The sequence below is a fragment of the Cinclus cinclus genome, chromosome 2 (assembly GCF_963662255.1).
Source record: "Cinclus cinclus chromosome 2, bCinCin1.1, whole genome shotgun sequence".
In the NCBI taxonomy this organism is placed as follows: domain Eukaryota; kingdom Metazoa; phylum Chordata; class Aves; order Passeriformes; family Cinclidae; genus Cinclus; species Cinclus cinclus.
Genome location: NC_085047.1, coordinates 46,562,476 through 46,584,742, shown reverse-complemented (window position 1 = coordinate 46,584,742; position 22,267 = coordinate 46,562,476). Strand labels below are relative to the sequence as shown.

General features: G+C 38.8%; 1 protein-coding gene across 1 annotated transcript in view; it reads left to right on the top strand.

Moving 5' to 3' along the window:
* XPO4 (exportin 4) overlaps positions 1 to 22,267 on the top strand; it is a 77,840-nt gene that overhangs the window by 5,251 nt on the left and 50,322 nt on the right. The window contains exons 2-4 of the mRNA XM_062487591.1: positions 15,632 to 15,737; positions 19,194 to 19,335; positions 19,586 to 19,724. Coding sequence (XP_062343575.1) covers positions 15,632 to 15,737; positions 19,194 to 19,335; positions 19,586 to 19,724 — 387 coding nt within the window. The remainder of the gene's footprint in view (positions 1 to 15,631; positions 15,738 to 19,193; positions 19,336 to 19,585; positions 19,725 to 22,267) is intronic.

Below are 22,267 nucleotides of genomic sequence, written 5' to 3'. Positions count from 1 at the left end.
ATTCTTGTCCTTCAGTAGTGGAGGATTTCAAATATAAATTTTATACTTCTTGGACAAATGGATGAATGACTGCAGTTAAAAATCATTGAGTGCCTGTTGCTGCCATCATAGATGTGGGGTGGGAGGACAACTGTTTTCTTATTTTCATATTGGTTGGTGTGGTTTCTAATGCATAAACAAGGGGGTTAATGAGGGTCTTTGGTTACCTTCATAGAACCAAGCTACCTATCTTGTGGCTGAAAAAAAGCACAGATGTGTGGTACTTCAGTGTGCTCCTCCACGCGGCTGAGGCAGCAGTGGTGGCTGTCTGACCTTTGCCAGGGCTTTACTCCTGCCATTGTCTCCTCAGAGGAACAGATCTAAACCAAGGTTCGTGCACAGTGAATGGAGCAGTGAGGCTGAGGGCTGGCGTTGAGATGTGGGTGCTCTTCTGTCCTTCACTGAGACAACATTGGGTTGTGGGACCTCTGCTTCAGCCCAGGCACCTTTCAGTTGTTAAGCCTTGCTTAAGGGCAGGTGCAAGATGAGCAAGTGGCCTAGCTTGTGGCTTTGCTGAATCAGCCTCATCAATTCTCCACTGTCTCACATCTTGACAGAACCAGCCAGTCTGTTCTCCACAAAGACCATGGCAATCCTTATTCCACAAGGAGGTTCAGTTTCTTGTTGCAATATGTCTTCATTGCGAGGCAATTTTTCAGGCTGTGAAGCATGGCTCATAGTAAGGGTGAAAGGGAGAGATGGACTAGCACTGCTTTGTTATGGCAGGTTGCCGGTTGGAAGAAATCAGACAAGTGAATCATTCCAATGCTAAGATTTGTGAAAGTCCTCCAAGTTGTCACCCATAAAACAAGCAGGATGTGTGCTATATTATGGCTAGAATAGACAAGACTTCTGTTCACATCAGTTTTTTCTGGTGGTGGCCTCTAGCTGCTGATCTAGAGAGGTCTGAAAAGGATGATCCTTTCACTAGTGGACACTTCCCATTATTTGAATAAGCAATTTGAAAAACTTGAGATGTTGTCGTTGTTTTTTTTCTCACAAATGTGTCCAGTTGTTTCTGGAATGATTTTTTCTTTTAGTTTTTATTTATGTTATTTAATCCTTTTATATATATATGCAACCATACACATATATTTGTACACTGCACACGTCTGATTATAATGGGGTTTACAAGTGTTTTTTGAAAAAAACACTGTAGTTCTTTGAATGAAACCTGCTGTTTGATAATTTAATTCATTCTTAAATTATGAAACAACTGTAAAGTGTTCTGATTTTTCTTCTATAGTATCCTTTGTGATTGTTATGATTCTCTATCATATTGCATCTTCCACTCATCTCTTAGCTAAATGGAAGGATCTTGTCTTTTTCTCATGTGGGGTGTTCCTCCATACATCAAATCATACCTCTGTAATTTTTTAGATTTATGATACTGTTTTTGAATGAACTGACCAGAATTCTATGATGAAAGTACTTGAGGATTTTAGCTGGTTGTATGTTTTTGATATTCTTCTGTATTCCTTTCCTAATAGGGCTTAACATTGTACTTTTCTTTATTGCTTCAGAGCAGCAAGGTGATGTTTTCAGAGAACCATACCCAAGCCGTCCAGATCGTTCTTTTGGAGCAGTACTAAGTAACTTAAGAGTCCATTGTATATATGTATATTGTTTTCTTCTTTTGCTTAAGAGCTGGTATGGTTGGTGCATTTTATGGGCACACAGTTCAGATTACGGCCTGGGAGATAAGTACATGCATTGTGCACCGCATGCATTGTGCTAGTGAAACTCTTAGCTGGGAGCTGAGAGCAAATATGCATGGAGCTTATCTGTACGAAAATGAAGAGTTGTGATTAGGGAATTGAGAACTGATAGAGAATCTGATATCTTTGAAAAGTAAACATTGTTTTTGATGAAATTAAAATCTAGTGACATGGGATTATGCATGTTTAGGGTTTATTTCCCCTGACTGTTTCACAGAGGGAGTATTTGTGTTTTTGAATCACTGTTTCACACCCATTTGTCACGTCACCGTTGCATTGGCATATTTCTATATTTTGTTCTGAGTAATCAATGTAAATGCTGTATGCTTGCTTCTACATTCATCTGCTGGGGAACTTCATTAGTCCCTAACTCCTTCTGGATTATTCTTCTTCAGTCACTACCTACTGCTGTTTTCCCTTTAACCTGCTTCCTAAGAGTCTTATCGTTGTTATGCTAATCTGTGTTCATTAGTTAATTAACAGCTTTCCCTATGGAGAGGTGGAAGAAATCCTCTTGATTATTAAGTTGAGCTGATCCTGTCACAAGCAGATAAGTAAAATATTCCTTTTCTTCAGTTTCTGACAGTGTTTTGATTCTAAAAAGTCCTCCTGAGTTAGGTGTACATAAGATCTCTGCAATTTTGATGCCTGGTGGGGTGTATGAGTGGCATAAACCCACATATGTACTGGGTGGTCTGGCACACAAGGGAAGGTGTCAGATCTGAGCTGTAGAAGATGTTGGTCCTTCGGACTTTGAAGTCCAAAACTTCTTGTTGAACAGGGAGTAGTTAAGATGGGGATTTTAGGGAATGAAGAAAAACTGACGGGCGGACATACTTTAAATAGTCCCTCTTCTTCCTCTTTGATGTCTCCCAAAAAGGAAAACCCCAAACTTTCCTGCTTCAGAGAGATAACACTGAGTCACTGCTATACAGTACTGTCTTTGGCTCTGCTAAAACATAGGTTAATAGTACACCCACCTGAGTGGTTGCATAGTGAACTAGATTGGGTAGTGAATTCAGGGAGAAAAGAGTCTTTTAATTAAAGTAATTGTCACTGTGTTGCATTAGAGACAATTCTACTACCTTGACTGAGAGAGCTTGCCTATGCTTCTGGAAGAAATTTGGTCAAATTATGTTGTTAAACCACTTAGAAAGTAGCATATACAAATCTTTCTTTGAAATCAAGACTGATTTTTTTTATTTTTAGTAGAAAACACATTGAAGTTATTTACTATTCATTTGCTCCTACATTAACTTAGTTTTTGCCTTTGTTACTTTGTAAGTCAGATAAGTTGGTTTAATGGTGCCTACCAAATTAAAAATTGAAAGAACTATGAAAGTGAATATTAAGAAAGGCTAAAGATATATCACGATTTGTGCTAAAATTATGAATTTGACTCTTTGTTGTCACTCAGGCCAGCTGTGTTATGTGCAGCTGTGCAAAATGCTAGAGGCACAGCTGTGGTAGTGTTGAAAATATGGCTTATGCCAGGGTCTCTTGAAGGCTTTGTATAATTAATCTGCGGCTGTGAAATCAATGAAGTGCAGAAAGGTGTTCTGCCATGGAATTTTACAGTTTATGATGGCGGTCCCTGGGATTTCAAAAGCCTTGGCTAAGGTGAAGAACATCTGCAGTTGCAGGCTTGTAAGTGTGGCATAGGCTCCATTTTCACAGGAGCCTTAACCAGCCTAACACCAAGTGACAGAGAAAAAATATTACTTGTCTTTTTGCTGGATTGATTATCTGCTAGGTTAGTGAGCTGGACTGGCTGTCAGAAGGACTTGCCAGTTGCCAAAGCTAGCACGGGATAGTAATGTGTGTCTAGGAGTGGAGAAGAATTAACATGGCTGGAAGGAATGGAAGATCTCCAAGCCCCAAGCCTTGGAGTTCTGGAGAGGCAAGCCCTCTTTATTACTGTCAACTTAAACTAGGATCCTGTTGTAATGGTGGAAAAGAATAATACCAGAATCCTTTACAAATGTGTTCTGAAATCTGTTCATTTGAGGAGCTGCAGAAATGCTACGTGGTATTGCATTGGAGTGAATGGTATGTTCCTCAAGTTTGTATTTCAAGCTTTTTGGAAATGGGTAATCTGATAGTTTTTAAGACACAAGTAAGTGATCGAGCCATGTTCTATCACTTCTTCAGTCTGCTTTGGAAGGACCTTGAATTTGACTCTTTCACATCACAAGTAAATATCCTGGCTGCAGAGGTTTTTGCTTCAACAGTGTGTGAAGGAAGGCAGGGGCAGTTTGAAGAATTAAAAAAATATGTTGCAGTGTCATTAACACAGTGTGAAGATCCAGTAGCTGTGTACTCCAGGGGCTGGTGCATTGACCTGTGCCACAGAGCATCTGTACCTCTGGGACTTAAGCACTGATTTGCACAAAGATCAGTGGTGCAATTGGATGACAACCAACGCTCAATTATACCTTCCTTTGTTACTGTGAAACAATGTTCCAACTATCATTAATTGTGGCATTAGTGATGGTGTGCAAGCAGTATCAGAGCTAATAAGCAGCAGAAACAATTGTACAAGCACAAACCATGCTGGCTCATTGATGAGTACAGCAGAACTGCCACCTGTGCCTTGTGGCAGCACAAGAGAAGTCATATCTCCATGCCCTGCCTGTCTGGGGACAGGTGGAAGGCATCCAAGCTGGTGATGTGGGGTTAAGTGTTGCTTCTCTGCCTTGGGCGAGCAGCAGAGGCTCTTCTCCTTTTGATTATTTTGTTTGGCTCTGCAAATAGATGGTCTTCAAGGTTTTGTTGTGAACTTCCCCAAAACTGATATGCCACAGCTTGGTCTTGTATTGGTGGTCCTGAGTCAGTTGCTCCCTCATCTTGCCATGACTTCACACAGTTGCTGTTGTTGTTGGCAGATCCTGCCTGCTTGTTCTGGGTTTCATCTTACAGCTCAATTGGTTTCCTCTTATGTTACACACCTCACCTAAAAGCTTAATTTTACACATTTGTCACTGGTAGATTTCATGAGGGCATCTCCACAGCATCTCCGTGTATATGTGCATACAGGGACTGGAGATCACCAAATGAGAGCCTGTATCTCTGTTGCACAGGGACTGCAGCCCTGGGCAGGGACAGGAATATGATCCCCCTGTGCAGCTAGCTGCTGGTTTGATACTAGGTGCCTTAAAACTGTATTCTGTGTTGTTGAAGCAGTGGCTGAAAAGTATTACAATAACCTTCACTGATCTTAAGTGCAAAGAGAACTTAGCATTTTTTCTGCTTCATCTTTTAGTTTTGTTTTTTGTTTTGTTTTTCATCAATGTCTTAACTGTTCACATTTAGTTCAGCTTTTTCATCTCTTGGGCCACCGGCTTCTACTGTTTATTTTGCTAGTAATGTTGCTGCTGTTTGATTTCTCTTTCAACCATAGTCTTGGTAGCTTCCCAGGTGGTTACATCTTGCATTGTTACTGAGGAAATGTGCAAAAAAGCTTACAAAGCAGGCACACTCCTCTCTGGTGATGAGAGTATGAATAATGCTTTCCTCACCTGTCAACAACAGCCACCAAAGCCCAAGCACAAAAACAAATGTGCTTCTTCCTGAGAGAATTAGGGAGGGTAAGCTGCAAACCCTTTATTTTGTCATGTTGTTTTAAGTGGGATTAGGAGCAGATGTTGGGTAGCTTCAGGATAATGAATTGTTTAGTGAGAAATATATAAATATTAAATTCTAATATCAAGAGAAATGGCAATATTGTTTCTGGAGCTAGTCTCCTGTTCATTTTACAGTAGTACTACCTCTAATAGCACTGAGAATAAAATATATGATTATGACCACATTTCTTCATGATCTTTTTTCAGTGGAACCTGAATATGTGGAGCCCTGTGACTGTTCAGAACTTGAGACTTGGCTAATTTGTGCCAGTTTCTTAGAGTGAACTCAGGCACTCACTTTAAGGGAGTCCTAGGAGTTGCATCTCCTAAATGAAATCCCAAAATATTTTTGTATAGAATTAAAAAAACCCCAACTTTGTCATAGAAAACTCATGTTGAGAAGAGGTTTTCTCAAAATACATGTAATGTGTCTGCTCTCTGGTATATGAGAGGATGAATACAGATGTGTAACTTCTTCAGTATCATGGTTCAGGCTGTATTTGCAGGAGTGGGACAAAGTGGTGAAACCAGGTAAAAGTAGAAAATATCTTACTGTCTCTAGCATGTAGAATTCTAGATGGATTTTTGCTGTTTCCCAGTATGGACAAACTGAGGGGGGACCTTTTTTTGAGGTGTGTTCAGTGAAAGTTCATAATTTTTCCTGGGTTTGAGTGAAAAGTTATTCTCATCACAAAATGAATTTCAATTTCACAATTTCTGTTGACTTTCTTCCACCTAATGCAGGTTATGAACTTCTTCCTTTGGCCTCTGTGCTGCTCCTCTTTTTTTTGCTAAACCTTGATTTCTTGTCTGTACTTTGTATCTGTCTGTATCTCACCTGTTTTCTTGCATGATTCAGATATTGTACTTTGTGTGTGTTTGACTTGTGTCTGTAAGTTTTCATTAATTCCCTAACAGTTAAAAGCCATTAATAAAGGTCTTAGGCCATGCCATTTTGTAAGTACAATAAGCCAGAGGAGTTTTCCACATCAAATTTATATAAACTTTAAAAACTTCCTTATCTTGCTTTTAATTGACTCTTCTAAATAAATATGATAGGGCAAATTGGTTTTGACATTTTAACAAGATTGATGGTGGAGGAAGTGCTAAACTGGATTTTGGCAGGGAAACTGACTGCCCTGTGTGCCTGCCTTTTTTCATTAGTTTGGTGGGAGGAAGTGCCTTTTTGATAGGAGTCAAAGCGTAAAACACTCAGAAATCAAAATTTGTTACTACCTCAGTTTAAATATTTCATGTAGTGATGGCTTTTGGCTTGTGTTTTGGAGTCTGAGGTAGATGGTGGTTACCTGCCCTGTGATGTCTCACTCTACTGTATGTGCTTACTGTAGAAGGCTACATGCAAGTAAAAGTAATGCCACCCTTACAGTGATGGGGGGTTCTTTCATCATGTTCTTTCATCAAGTATGATTTGAAATTGGACAATAGGAAAAAATTAGTAGAGGACACTTCATGCACAATATGAAAGTTTCTTTTGCAGCAGGAGAGCAGATGCTGACTGTATTTGATGCATAGTGAGCCTGATAAATGGGTCATATATTATGTACATCTGAAGTTATGATTTCCTGAAAATGAGTATTGCCATTACCAGCATTATTATGATCTCCTGTCTGGCTGAAGAGGGTTCACAATGGTTCTTTCTTTACTTCAAACTTTGTGTTGAAATTCACTGTCACTATCCTGGCATATTTTTTAAGTGGTGTCTGTGGGGTCTTATAGGCACAGAAATGAGCAATACAGGGGTGAGCTACTTCAATCTTTTGATCGAATTGCAATCAGGATTTCAGAGGCTGTGGATAGGCTAGGATCCTATGGCTTACTGGAGAACTAGGACCTGTTATGGGAATAGTGCACCTTGCAGTGAGGTTTGTGGTGTGTTGATGCTGAGACTCCTTTCCGCCTATAACCCGTGTCTCTTCCATGCCTCCTTGTGGGGAAAGAGAGAAACAGCTGGAGTTGGTGGGAGCTAAGGGAGAAGTTTGGTTTATTTCCACTAACTTTTCTCTTTTTTGCATCAGGATAAGGAAGCCAAGCTCACTCCAGGAGAGCGCCAGGAGATGGTCAGAGGATGACGTTGCCAAATTTGCTATCAGTCAGAATTTAGGGTCAGCCACCACCAGCCCTGTGATACCTGAGGAGTAGCTAGAATGCATGGAGGGTTATTTTCTGCTAAATCTCCTATCTCTTAATAGGAAGATTTTGCATTTACACAATGAAAGGAAACAGGAGACCAGGACTTGAAGTTCGTGTGAGTGCAGTTGTTGTAAGGGCACTTTGACATTTTGTATCCTTTAGTAACATATTTTTGGGGTTCCTGTGCTACTACAGTATTGATGTGCCATTTTTACTGAAGTAAAAATGGGTTGATTTTATTTGTTAACATTAAATGCTTTGGTTTGGATTGAAAAGGTTTGGATTTGGAACAATGATATTTTCCGTAACTGTTCTGTGTAGTTACAGTGTTTTTCTTATCTTTGCCCTTCTATTACATACTTTGTCTTGATTGAGGTTTCTTTGGCATGCATGGATTGACTTCATGTTGCTTTGTTGGATCTTACTGACTTCAAGGGACCATGTGGATTGTGCCATTGTCATCAGTCAGTCACATGTTTTAGAAAAGTTGTTTTGCCAAACAAAACTGCAGGTCAGACCTCATTTGTGCTTTGAAATGTTAGAGCAGTGAATGTAGAGATTAGAAAATAAATAACATTGAATTTATGGGTCTGAACTTTAGCCTCATGTCAGCATTCTTCTCACTGTCTGTAGTCAGACTGTTGTCAGCTAAATATCCATTATGGGATGTTTCTCAGAGTTAGCTGTGTTGTGCGCATAAATACAGGGTAATTTCAGTAGAGAGCCTGTAATAGTCTATATATGTGGATGAAACTATTAGCAGAGAAGCAAAACCTCAGTAATGTTTGTTGCTTGCCTTGGAGAGAAGTCTTATCTCAGAAAATGTTTTGTTATTGATGGTAATGATTTACTTTGGCTCTTTAGCCAATTAATGTATCTTATACAAGAACATTGCTGAAAATAGTTCTCAGTATAGTTCTCTCAACTGAGAATAGTTCTAATTACAAGCTACAGTTTGTCTCCTGTTTTACTTGCAAAAGAGTTAATAACATATTTCAGCTTCAAAATACAAAGCAAAAGTTGACAAGAAAAGAGTAATATTTTTTCCCCCTATTGTTAAGTTTCTGCATAAAAGCAAGATGTGAGTGAGTAGGTGTGTAGGAGGCAATTCCTCCAGCAGTCACATATTTGTTCCAAATATATACTGAAAAGTACTGGGCACTCTGGGGTTTAAATAATTCAAGTCATAATTACTTTTAGAGATTTTTTTTTTTTTAAATCAAAGGAATATTTTGTTCAGAAAGTCAAATCTCCACCATATCTCTAGTGCAGGTCTGGTTGGAAGTTATTTATTGCCTCTTTCTTAAAAATCTCCACAAATAATCTTGAGTATCTTTTAAATTGGAGGATGAGTTACTGCTGTGATTTAAATGATTGTTCAAAAAAGTAAATGTAAAGGAAGTAATTGGAATGTAGTTGGAGATTTTTTTTGTGCTAGCTAAGTTTTCTGTAGTAACTATTACTCAAAGCTAGGCAATTGTGTCATGACAGATCTGATTGGGACAGCAGAAGCTGCTGTTGGTACCAGTTGACTAAATTCCTTCTGACCTTGTGCCCAAGCCTAGAATGTCTTATCTTCTTGTAGAGCAGTTGCAGAGCTGAGCATCTTCATCTACTGTGAATTGTTAGCTTGTGGCATCTGCTTCATGAAAGGGCAAGGTACCTTGCATCATTAGGTGTCAGTGTCTGCTAGAGAAGTAGGGTGAATATCTAAGTACAAAAGTGTGGCTAATTGTCCAGTTCTGTGTGCATGACCCCTATATTTATTAAATCTCTTTGGTTAGCTACTTTAGTAAGACAGGTGACAGTGCTGTTATATATTGTAGGAAAAAAGCTTATTTGGAACACTTGAAAAGTGTTACTGGTAAAACTGGAATGAAAACTTGTTATAGCTTGATTCCACACAAGTCAGGGTAAATCAGTCTTGGGTCGTGTTGCTTGATGTGACTCTGGTAGAGTTAAACATGGAAATCTCCTTATTCTGAGAGTCTGATTCTTTTGTATAAATAGCTTATACAGCAGAACAGCTTTGGGGAGTAATTCTTTCAAGGTATTTTTGTTATTTAAGATACAGAAATCTGTTTTTCATGGGTTTTGGTCATCTTGGTGGAGGAACACAGTAATTTAAAATTGAATGACTTTTGATTATTTAGTTATGTTGCAGCTGTAACAATTGCTAACATAGGTGGAGTAATATATTTAGCAGTCCTAAATGCAGTATGTGCACTAGTTAAAAATTATTGCTTGCCCTTGTGTTATTTCCTCCCTTTTTTTTTCTTTCTCCTTCTATTTTTGCCAGTACTCCTCAGCTATGTTATCACCATCACATGGTGTTCCCCTGCACATGCTTCTCAAGTTCACTCATGATCTTTCTCCTCTGCATATGCCTCATTATTACTTGGCTTCCCTGCCTGCTGGGACATGTTGGCAAGCCATCTGGACTTCCTTTATTCTCTGCTTCTCTGAGCATGTCTTGCCTGATGGTGGCTGTCAGCAAAGTCCAGACCCAGCAGTGCCATTGCCATCTGTGATGGATTTTGCTTATCCTTGTATATTGATAGAGATCTGTTTCCTAAGCTCTTCCCTGTTAGGTTTCCAGGCTCTCTGCAGCACAGAGTCTAGACACCATTCTGAAGAACAAGAATGTCTTGAACTGGGTTTTCATAAACCAAGAGTGAAGACCAGAGTTTGGAAACAATTTTATCGTACCTTTTGACTGCAAGGAAGGCATAATTCCCATACATATTTGGGAAGGTCAGTTTGGGGAGTTTGTGGTGAATTTTATGAAGTCACACTTCAGTAGAAGTATCAGATTTTTGTTTTTGCCCTTGTCAAGTTTGTAATGTTCTTCACTTGCAGACATAAACATTGCCTTTGGCAAGAAGGGCTCCTAGTACTTGGCTTTAGTACTAACAGGTACAAGCAATCTGATCCTTTTTAAAATTTTTTTAAACCAAGAAAATTCTCTTAGTAGACATGTTTGCCTTTCCATAATCCTACTAGTGTTTAGGCTGTGCTGTGCATAGGGGACCTTTTTTGTAGGTGGGAATACTGTGGGTGTCAGCTTAAAATGCTCCAGTGTACTCTCTCTGTGTTCTCCCAAACAGCAAAGTCTGGAGGAGTGCGTGACTGTTCTTTGTGACATGCTAATTTGCAGGCTTCCCCCAGTGTAATTGTAGGAAGGTGCTGACTTTGGTTGTATACAGTGCTGTCTTGCCATAGCAAAAGTGAAAAAGTAAAAATTGCCTTAGGAAGTTTTTTTCCCTGCAAGGAATGAACGCTGCTCACCCCATCCTTAGTTGTTTATGTTTGATCACGGCCAGGATTTTTTTTAGAAAAGTTGTGATGCAGAAGTACCAATGCAAGCTGGTTAACTAAATATTTAAATAAAAAACTACTCCCTTATTGATTTTAATAATAATGTCACTTGAATGGTAGAAGTTGTTGCTCTTAAGATACTGTCAGTGTCTTAAGTAAGCAATAAGTAATATTCTCTGGAATCCACATTGACATTAGAAGAAACTACTAAACAATCAACTTCAACAAGGTGTTGAAGGTATTGAAGAAATCAAGATTCATAGTCAGAAGCCAATTCAGTCTTTTTTTTATTGACCTTGTAAGAAGATGGATTTTTTTTTACAATGAGGATGGTGAAGCACTGGCACAGGTTGCCCAGAGAAGTGGGTGCCCCATCCCTGGAAATGTTCAAGGCCAAATAGGAAGGGGCTGTGAACACCTGTTTGGGTGGAAGGTGAAAGTCTCTGCCCATGGTGGAGTTTGGACTAGATGGCCTTTAAAGGTCCCTTCCAACTATTATGTGATTCTGCAATTCTATTCTGTGATCTAAAAGCATTAAGAAAATAATGTAATATCTAATAGATGATCAAAACCAATTGTATTTTGTATATCTGTGATATGCACATTTGATATCTGATTGGCATGAAAATGCCAAGAATCTCTTGGGAGGGTGGAATTTGATGCATTTACTTTTTTAAAGCAAAAGGTGTTTTCAGATAAGAGGAAGGAGCTAAAAAAAGCAGACTTCAGATGTGGATGTGGTGTTACTTCTTTAGACAGTTAGTGGCAAATACAGGGTAACTTCAACTTTAGTCTTAATTAAAAAGTATTTGGAATGTGTTTGCTTCCTTTTTGTCTATTTGTATCTATTCTTTGTATATATTACTTCTTGGCACTTTCCATCCTGGCAAGTAAGTCATAATTACATTGTATTTTTAAAGGTATGTTGCTGAGGTAGGAAATGCTTGTATAAAGCAGGTGTTTCTGTGTACATGTGTATAGGTTCAGTTCCTCTGTATACATCTAACTATTGAAATGAAAGAAAATTGAAAATGAAAGAAAATCCCAAAGCCTTTACTCTTTCCACTTGTATGTCAACAGATGTTTCCTAGTCAGGTGTGTACTTTCCATGACAGTCAGTCTCACATCTTCTGCAATTACATTGCTTTCTAAGGAGTTATCCAAGGCTTTCAGGTAAGTTTAGTGGTCCTGCCAGTGTTAGAGCTAGTCTGCTACAGTGTTTCTCGTCTTGTCTTTTTTTCAGTTTCCCTTTCCTTTGAGTGGGTAGCTACCATGTGAAACAGTAGTCCTGCTGGATCCTATTTGTGAGCACTGCTGCTTCTAGTCCTTTTCTGTAGTTTGGTGGTTGAAAGGTTGTAATTTTATTTCTAATACTGCATCATATAGGAACTCTCTTCTTATGGGGCAGTAGCTTGTTATGCTAAAAACAGAAAGATGATCATTGTTCTGGAGAAATTTTTATAGGTAACTTGCAGGACAAAAGAACAGATGGTTAGAGGTAATGTCAGACAGTACAGAAAGGAAAGTGATATAGCTGCAAATAGTTTCAATATGCCAAAAGGACCTGCTCCTTACCTTACTGTGTAAGTTGGGTAGTAGAGAGGAGTTTGAAGGAGACAATTAGAACACAATGAATGGACATGTGTGCTCTAGGGGACCTTCCAAACATGATGAATACTTTGGGTCTGTTTCTAACCCTATTATGCCAAGGTGGTGCTGGGCACCAGGGTACAGGGCTCTTGGGTTCACTAAACCAGTGTTCTTATAATGTGAAATTTTGCACAGAATATATTGCAAAAAATATATGCCTTTATAGGCCTTTTCTTTAAAGCAGAAACCAGCTGGACTTGACTTTCATTGTACGGATAAATATTGTCTGAATGCAGTGAAGGGAGTAGACTGTGAGCTTTAAGCTCCCTCTGGTGGCTTTACAGTACAGTTCAAACCTTAACTGCTGGACTTGTCTGCTCTGGACAGTTTTGAGAGTCAAAGTTTGTAATGTATTGTGGGAAGATGCTGACTTTGGTTGTATTCTGTGCTGTCTTACTATAGCAAAAGTGAAAAATCAAAATTTGTCTTAGCAAGTTTTTTCTTGCAAGGAATGGACGCTGCTTACCCCATCCTTGGTTATGTTTATATTTGATCATGGCTAGGACTTTTCTTAGTAAAATTATGAAGTTATTATTAAGTTATTGTCATGTCAAAAATTAATACAGGAATATGATGTTCCATATGCCTTTCCAAGGTGTCAAAGGTCTTCTGTAATGGCTAAAGAGAAGTAGAAGAGCTAAAATAATATAAAGCAAGAGGTCTACTTTCTAGTTTTTATGATTGTAAAGGAGGTATTTCCCATAAAGCTTCTCTGGTGGTTTTTTAGTGGTGCCATAGTTTACAGCTGATATCCCTGAAAGTACCCTTAAGTATTACAGAACAGTGAAAATAGATAGGATCTTTGTATGGCAAACTTAAAGTGTTAATGCAAAATTAGTTTTTGGATCAGTTAGCCCTGATTTGGTCTTCTTGCCCTAAGGATGTGAATATAAATGACCCCGGGCTTGCAAAAAGTTATGCTTTGTCACACCCAAAGGATTTGGTCTAACATGGCTATAATTTGTGAGGCTTCATGAGACTGCAGAGCTGTGAGCTGCAAGGTCAGTAGTGTTCAAAGGGAAATGTCACTCCACTCCTTTTCTCGCCATCATTGCACCGGTTCTGGCACTTGTCTGTCTTTTTGATGCTTATTAGAGTAACGAATGTTCATTCCCCTTGCCCCCGGATTTCCCCTCTATCCTCTTTTTCTTTTGTGGACTAGTTGATAGAAAGTATCATGCGAAGAGGTCGCAACACCAACGCAGGGGGGACCAGGAAAGGAGTAGGACCTCTCCTTTTGGTAGTGGGAAGTTATTTTAATAAGTCACTTGTCTCAATAAATTAGATTCATAGTTCTTGTGAAATATTGTTGGGCAGAGCTGTGTGTTCCTTGAGACTTAAAACTGTTCCTGGGCATTGCACAGCAGCAGAGGCTGTAGATTAAATGTACCTTAAATGATAACTGGTGCTAAAAAAAAGTGCAGCCTATCACCACCCAATATGTCTCATACTGTGCTGATTTAGGCCTTTGTGTTGGGTTATGGTGAACCAGACTGATCCAGATGAAAAAATCTGGGATGCTTCTTGGTAATCACTTCCCCAGGCTGGTTCTCTGTGCATTTGCACAAATGCTTGCCTGTACAATGAAAAAGTGGGAACTGCCTTTTTTTCAGTGGTTTTGTTTATTTGCCACATCTGACTGATGTGTGTATCAAGCTGTTGCTATGTAGGTCATTCTTGCATGTTTGATAATCTGCTTCAAATATTCTGGCATTCTGTTCTGACAGCTGGTTTTATTGCAGTGATAATGTAGTCCATGCAGAGGAGGATGGTCCTTCACACTGCAGAAAACACACAGTTGTTCCTATTAGGAACAGCTACTGCTGCATGCAGGACAGTTGAGGTTACATCACATAAATATCTGTTAAATCAGATTGCCTGTGGTTTATTTCCTGGAAAATATTTCACTTACGTTAAAAGCATTGTTCTTGATGCTTTTATTCCCAAAGCAGTGGATATAAATCATGACTGAAAGATAGGTGGCACACATGTTCTTCTCAAACTGCTAGGGATAGGGCTGGAATGTGGAGTTTGGAAGTTGAGCTGAAGTTGAATAACCTGTGCTGTCACCTTGATCCTGCTCTGCAGTTTGGATGTGGTCTTCCTACATGTGTGCATATTCCTTTCTCAAAGGTTAGCATCAGTTTTGCTTACCCTGTTTGTGGTATCAATCAAGTGGTATCTTGTGCTGTGTGTGTGTTCAGATAAATCCCAAATAGCAGAACTCAGAGAATACTAGTGGCAGAAGTGGAGAGCAGTGTGGTGCTGTGAGCTGCTGATACTTTATCTGCATGGCTGTTTTTACCTTGTAGGGCACTGGGGCGTGTTGGGACTGCTCAGTGAGGTGAGGCTGCAGAGTGCAGGCAGCTTCTCTGTGCTCAGTAGGCACCTGACAGGGGTCCAGGTTATTTCATGGTTTCATGCTCTACTTCTAGCTGATTTTCAGGTAGAAACCGCCCTGGAGCTGGCTTTCAAGAGGAGAGCAGCAGGTGTTACCTGAGCAGCCAAGGTGCCCAGGATGTAATGGGGTGGGTGTATACAGGGATGGGTGTAAGCTGAGCAACCACCATAGCCATTCCCAAATGGGCTTGCTTGTTTTGTTCAATCACACCCAGTTCTCAGGATGTCAGCATTAACATTAAACACTAGAGGGTAGTATGTTCCTGGTAATAGTTTATTTTAAAACATATCTGTAGTAATTTTTAAGTCCTCTGAATTTATTATACAGTTAAATACTTTAAAACAAATGTAGAACTAAAAAGAAAATAGTACTTTGCTTCCAGGACTGTGAGTGTACTTAGCAGCATTTAGTGATGTGCAGTGGTATTTTTGGTCTGAGTAGAAAAAGGATTGGTTTGAATTTAGATCTGACTTCTAACTTTCTTCCGAAACATCATTAGGAAACTATACTTAAATTATTCACTCTCTGCCTGATATATCGATAGTCACACCTATGTGCATGCAATGTAAATATAGAGTGGTATATAAGAGGAGGCAATGCCTGAGGACAAACAGTTTTGCCAAGAGATACTTGGTTTTGATGTTTAATAAGGCAAACATTTGTAAGTTCATGACATTGCTCCTAGTATATTTTTGATCAGTGCTCGAATAACTTTCTTTTTTTTCTTTCAGGCACCACCTTCCATGGTCAACAATGAACAACGCCAACATGCTGAGCACATATTCTTATCGTTTAGAAAATCAAAATCACCATTTGCTGTTTGTAAACATATTTTGGGTAAGTTTCAAGAAATTAGATTAGGCATGTACATTCTTTTGTAACTGGAGCTGTGCTCTTAGTTTGCAGCTGGGACTATGAGCATCAGTTTTTATTTTAATGAGGGGTACTTTTCGATGGAGGGTGAAGCCTATTACTGCCCTTTTTTGTTTAATTTCTGTCAGTTTCAAAATTGTAAGGTGTAACTTCATGTGACTAAGTTCCTAAACTGATATAATAGATTTTCTCTGTGACATGATTATTGTAATACTATATAATCTGTGCAGCTGCCAGTAGTATGGTTGCTTGGTTTGTGCTTGCTTCCCATTAAATTGGCCAACGAGGCAATTTTATTCGCTTGTACCAGATTTTGCATTTGTGCTGAAATGAGAGTTTATTTCCAGTTATACAACTTAGTTGCTGTTGACAGTCCAGCTGGAGGAAAAGAGGAAAAAGCTAGAAAAGTTTCTGTCCACCTGGTAGAAGCAAGACAGTATTGATTTGAAATTTTGTGTGATTATACCTGTGGAGAAAGGAAAGAGGCAGATACCACTCTTCATCAGAAATTTCTTTGATTTTAATGTAAAGGCTCTAGGTGTGGTTGTGTAGCAAGTTTTAGAAGATTAATGTTTTTACAGGTGCTATAGAGACTTATTAGAGTTTGGCAGCTAAGTCTGAAAATTACAGGAGCAGTAAAGATGTAAGATTGCTGTGCTATTGACCAGATGTGAGTGCCGGGGACAGGTGAGGGGAAATTTCAGTGAAAACTGACTCAGACCTGACTGGGGAAACCTCAAAGTTTGTGCAAAAGAGCACATGCCAAAACCACAAAAAGCAACTTTTCTTTTAAAGAATTTGCCAGAATGAACAGAGAAATATTAGAATTATGTTGAAAATATTTTCATACTTAATTAATTCTGCAGTATTTTTTTAACAGTTATTTCTAAACTTACTGGATTAGACACAATTCGTGACTATTATGATGTCAGTATTGCAGACCTACTTCTATGTTTTACTGTGATATATAGACCAGGGTGTGCTTCCTTTCCAACATCCACTCTGCAACCAAAATTTTTCTCTACAAATGAGTTTCTTCTGGGTTTAGTATGTTATAGTAGTACTTCCTCTGGTTTGGAGGACTGCAATCACACTTTTTGCTTGATGGGTCGGCAAAATTGAAGGTTGTTGTTTTCACATTGATTTTTAGAGAAAATTAAGTGGGTGAAAACATCCCTAAGTAACTTTGTTTGCAGACCATTTGGATCTAAGGATACACTCATCATGAATCAGAAATTAATAATGAAATTTCATGAAAGCTCAAATGTGGCTGGTTGGAGGGAATATGATGCTGATTTTAATCCCTTAATAAAGGGATTTAACACCCTTTGGATGTCTAGAAATATTACATTCTTAAACTGTTCGTATACTGCCACCACTGAGAAGCCAGTGTGTTTCCACCTGGGACAGGTTTTTCATGAGAATGTAGGCAGTTATGATGCTGAGACCTGGAACTTAGAACTGGAACTTTTTCAAAACTTTGTGCTTCCTCAGTATCTGTACAGTCTGGACAGGAAGAACAGGTAGTTAAGATTTGGGAGTTAAGGAAAAAGAGGGGGGGATTGTGAAATCAGGAATCAGGGAGGTGAAACAAGCTGTTCATGATGAAGAATAAAAGACTTGAGGTGTACTGAAGGGATGTGTGCAGGAAAGATGAGCTGGAACCAGAGGACCAAGTAGACGGCTTTAAAAAAAAGTAGGAGAAAAATGGTCAAGATGGGAACTGGAATGGCGGTAGAGAGAGATTAACAAGGATGATGTTGTTCATGGAAAGAAGAGTGTGTGAATAACACAGGGAGAATAATGGAGAAGGTGAGCATATGGAAAAGGGGAACAGCCACTATTATGTTGTTCCTTAGAAACCTGAAGTTGAACCCAGCAAGCACAAGGCTCTGTGTTCTGCTGTAAGCTTATAGCTGTCCAGTGCACTGACAGAACTTGTCCTTCCTTTCTTTGGCAAGTTCCTGTGATGCTCTGGCTGATTACAGGCTTATGCTGGGGGCTGCAGGTCTGTGCTGTCAGTGATCACAGTTGTGCAGCTGCGGGATTTGGCACAAAGGGGAAACTCCATCCTTTCTAAATAATGTTCTCCTTTTTTTGTGTGTGTGTGCAAGCTTTGTACAGTTAGAAAAGCTGAAGACCCAAGGTAACAAGTGCCAGAATTAAAATTCCCATTCAGGAATAATTCTGTTTGTTTTTATATGTGTTACACATACACATTAATCTTTCACTTAAGTGGTTACTTAGTTTTCCGAATTAAGCTAAGTAGATTTAAACATGGTTTATTTTGATTTAAGCATATTTACTTGTGTGGGTTTAGATTTGGAGCCTGATTAAATTACTTTAAAATATTTTAGCATCTTAGCTGCTGTCTTTGATGTAGAACTTGCATATAAAGGGAATTTATAATACAAACTTGTGTGTATGTAGTTGGGGTAAGAAAGTTTGTTTTGTAGTAATTTAAAGCCCTTCATCTCATGATTGATGTTTTTTCAAACAGTTTTTCTAGTCCTGGCAGGTCAACCACTATAGCTCCAACTTTGCTTCTTGTGTGGGAATTTTATTTCATCATTTCATATTTTATGCTTTTGCCACCCAGTGGCTGCACCCTTTCTGAAAATTCTTTCTGGGAGCTCAGAATGTTTTGAAACTGGCTTCTGAGATATTATCTGTTATTTCCAAGTTAAAATTTTTAAAAGCACAGGAATAACAACAACATCTCTGTAGCATTTCTCTTTAAATTGTACTTTGTAGTCACCCAAACTGTTACCTTTCTCCATAATATACTTAAACTTTCCTTAGTGCATCTGTATATGTAGTAATCCCATATTCTGATAATAATGGCAAATAATTCCTACACTGTCAGAAATTACATTTTGATTAACTCAAATCTGGAAACTTGAACATGATGAAGAGCATTTTAAATGTACCACAGTGTAAAATTTTTGCTTGGATAATAAAGCACAAATGTTACCTTTAAGTGTAAGTGGATTTGCTTCTTTTTAACAACCATGAAATACATGTACTTTTATGCGCTATTGGTTTCAAAGGCAAGCACAGAAATATCCAGCTTTCACATGTCTGTAAGATTAGCCACTTTTATTAATGTATTGAAACTAAATCTGTCATGTTGTTTGTTGTATTCCCCCATTGTGTTAGCATTCTTATTCCTGTTCTTTGAACAGCCTCCTAGCACAGACAACTTTTCTGCTAGGTCATTGACTTGAATAATACTGGACAATTTGATATTGGATTATTGATCATTTCTTCCCCTTTTGAGTTGCAAATTCCTTCTCTGTTTTCATAGCAACAATATTCTATTTAATAATAAATGGTAGTAAATTCCATTTTTTTTTTGTTGGAAACACATTCAAGCTGAATGTCTTCTAATACTCAAGTTGCCTTTGTTTCTTCCCACAGAAACTAGTAAAGTGGACTATGTCCTTTTTCAAGCTGCTACAGCGATAATGGAAGCAGTTGTAAGAGAATGGATTCTCTTGGAAAAAACTAGCATTGAGTCACTGCGAACATTCCTTCTAACCTATGTCTTACAAAGGCCTAAGTAAGTACAGAAAGCATACCTCTGAACATGTAGGATTCCCCATAATGTCTGGGTTATCATTTTTATTTCCCTGGGCAGCAGTGCAACAGGATTTTAAGAATAATTTATCTTCTAGTCTTGGCAGCTAACTTCTGTTAGCTTTCCCTTATGAATTTACACAATATATTTGAAAAAGAAATGTGTTTAAAATTTTATTGAGCATCGATGTCCAGAATTACCTGCAAGTATATTTGTGCAATGTTGTTTACAGCCTTCAAAAGTATGTTCGGGAGCAGATTTTATTAGCAGTAGCGGTGATAGTGAAACGGGGATCATTAGACAAATCAATCGACTGCAAAAGCATTTTCCATGAAGTCAGCCAGCTGATCAGCAGTGGTAACCCCACTGTGGTAAGTACTTCATTTTTTTTCTTCAAAGGTTAAGCAGTCTGTAGCAGCAGCTTATGTTGCATACTTAGTGGCTGTAAAATATTTTATACTTCACTTATCCAATTAGTTAAGTTGGTAACTGTGCAATCATTTACCAAACTGGAGATTTTCTCAGTGTTTTGGGACTAGGGGTAGTATTTGTAGTTCTTTGGTATACAAGGAGACCATACTTTTAGGGAATGTTTTTCTGAATAGCTGCTTTAAGTGCCATAGTTGTGGGTTGGTGGTTTGTTTTGGGGTTTTTAGTGTGTTTTTAAAAAATTATTTGTTTTCTTTTTTTTGTTCTCTGGTTTTCTTTAAGCTAGTAGTAAGATCTAAACCAGATTTTCCATTAGCTGGGAGGTTCTTCACACAGTCAGTTCCCCTTCCATCTGTGCAGTGCTGCACACTGCTGTGGCTCAGCTGTCAAAATAGACTGCAGGCAGGAGGCATAGGCCACTGCTGTTCTTTGGGACACAAGTAGGTGGAGAGAAAGGGGTGTGAGGAAGTAAAACATGGAATGGAAATACAAAACTTATTCTTGATTTAATGTCATACTACTAGGGGTAAGTGTTACCTTCGATACTGAGCTCAAAGTGGAAACAAGGTGTCCAATATCTATCTATGCATTTAGTGAAATTCCGTTTGCTATGCCAGGGGATAAGTTTAGAATAGGTCATAATAGAGGCATGTAACTAGAGCTTAAAGAGAGGTGATTTTTTCTCCCGCCAAATGAAAATCAAAGAGTATACAGATTCCATGCTGAAACTTTAACTGAAGCTTTTCTCAAAAAAATCCCTTGAGAGAACTGGCTCATGACAGTGCTAAGCATTAAAGCAGCAGTTGTACTAGATAAATGGGAGTGGCAAATGTTTAACTCTGAAAATTCAATCAAAGTGGACTAGAAGTAATCCAGCTCATGTCATGATCCCAAAAATAGTGTGTCACCTCTGAGCAAGAAGTAATATCGCTGTGGGGTATGGAAATTTCATTTGGTCTTGTAAAACCTAATTACACAGTTATTTACTTTAAGGAAACCATTTTAGCCTTTTGGTTCTGCGTAATTCGGATAGAAATGGGTATTTGTTAAGAAGAACTGGGTTAATGCTTTTTTCCAGGAAACATGGTCTGGTTATTAAAATGGAGTTACAGCTGAGGTTTTCAAGTTTTATGCACAGCACTGTGTATGCTCATGTAGTTTTAGGATCTTTGCATAAAGATATAAAAGTGGCATAAATAGAACCGTGGACTTTGAACTAAGTAATGTGCAGTCCAGCTTGTGCAGTTGTATTCTGTGCATGCACTGTCCACAGACACACTGCACTGACCACAGCACACAGCAAGCTAAGACTGCCTGCTCCAAGCATATCATCCTGGGCATGCAGAGGAGCAGAGCATGTTGCAGAGGAGCTCTGGCTGGGGGAAGGGGTACTCTTCTCCAGGTTCAGCTCACTGCCAAATTGAGCTCAGTTTTTCATTTCCCTTTATTTCATCTTCCCTTTATTTCCCCCACTTCATAAGTATGAATTTATCCATAGCTTTTCCAAAATATTTGTGCTCAAGTTTTAAGAATGGTATTGAAAATGTCTACGATATATAATGATGTTTTCTATTCTGGTGTGCTAATAAGACTTACTAGCAAAAAAACCCCAAGACACGTGATGCTGCTGAAATGTCTTTTCTGTACAGCAGGGTATATGGTCGTCAGTTTTTGGCAAACTACTTATAAGCACGTGCTCCCATGTATATATGATGGTTTATATTATAAAGCAGTTTTCATTCATGAAAATGGTCTTGTAATCTTCAGAGACTTAGCTGCAAGAGAGACTCTGGTTCTGGCACCCAGGACTGGCGTGTGCAATAATAAGCAGTAATAAAATGGTGTTTTGGTGTGGTAACTGCCAAAACCCCTTTCTGAAGGGAGTCAGGGTATACTTCTTGTATAAATATGTAACAACTTCAAAAGGTTGTATGAAATAATTAATACAATTAATAATGTTTTTTTTTTTTTTTTTTTAGTTATCTTGTCAAATATGGCTGGGTGGTTTTGTTTCTTCGCTAGTGTCCCTGTAGCATTCAGCCATGCCTGTGGGGCCATGTGGGACCCCAGTGGTGCTGTTGCCTTGCTGCTAGGGGAGTCTCAGCTAAGGGTACTTCAGGATATGGTGTGAAGCCCACATCCTGAAGGGAGTGGTGCTTTCAAGATCCAAGATGTGCTGTCATGCACTATCACAGGTGTTTCTGGGGATTCGTTTGTTAGTCACTTGTAAATACAGGTCTCCATTAAAATCAGGGAAGAGGCTAGGATGTAGGTATTGAAAGAGATCAGCACATGTATTGCAGTCCTCTGTGCTTCCCTGTGGAAGGAATCATTCCACTTTTTTGACATCTTTCCCATGGTGTGTTATGCACTCTTTTCTCCTTGTACACTCAAGTTGCAGAAGTCTGTCATACCTTTGTGACTCCTAATTATTTTTCCAGTCTTTGTCCTTCCTGTATCCTTCTCAGCCTTCTGTTCTGACCTG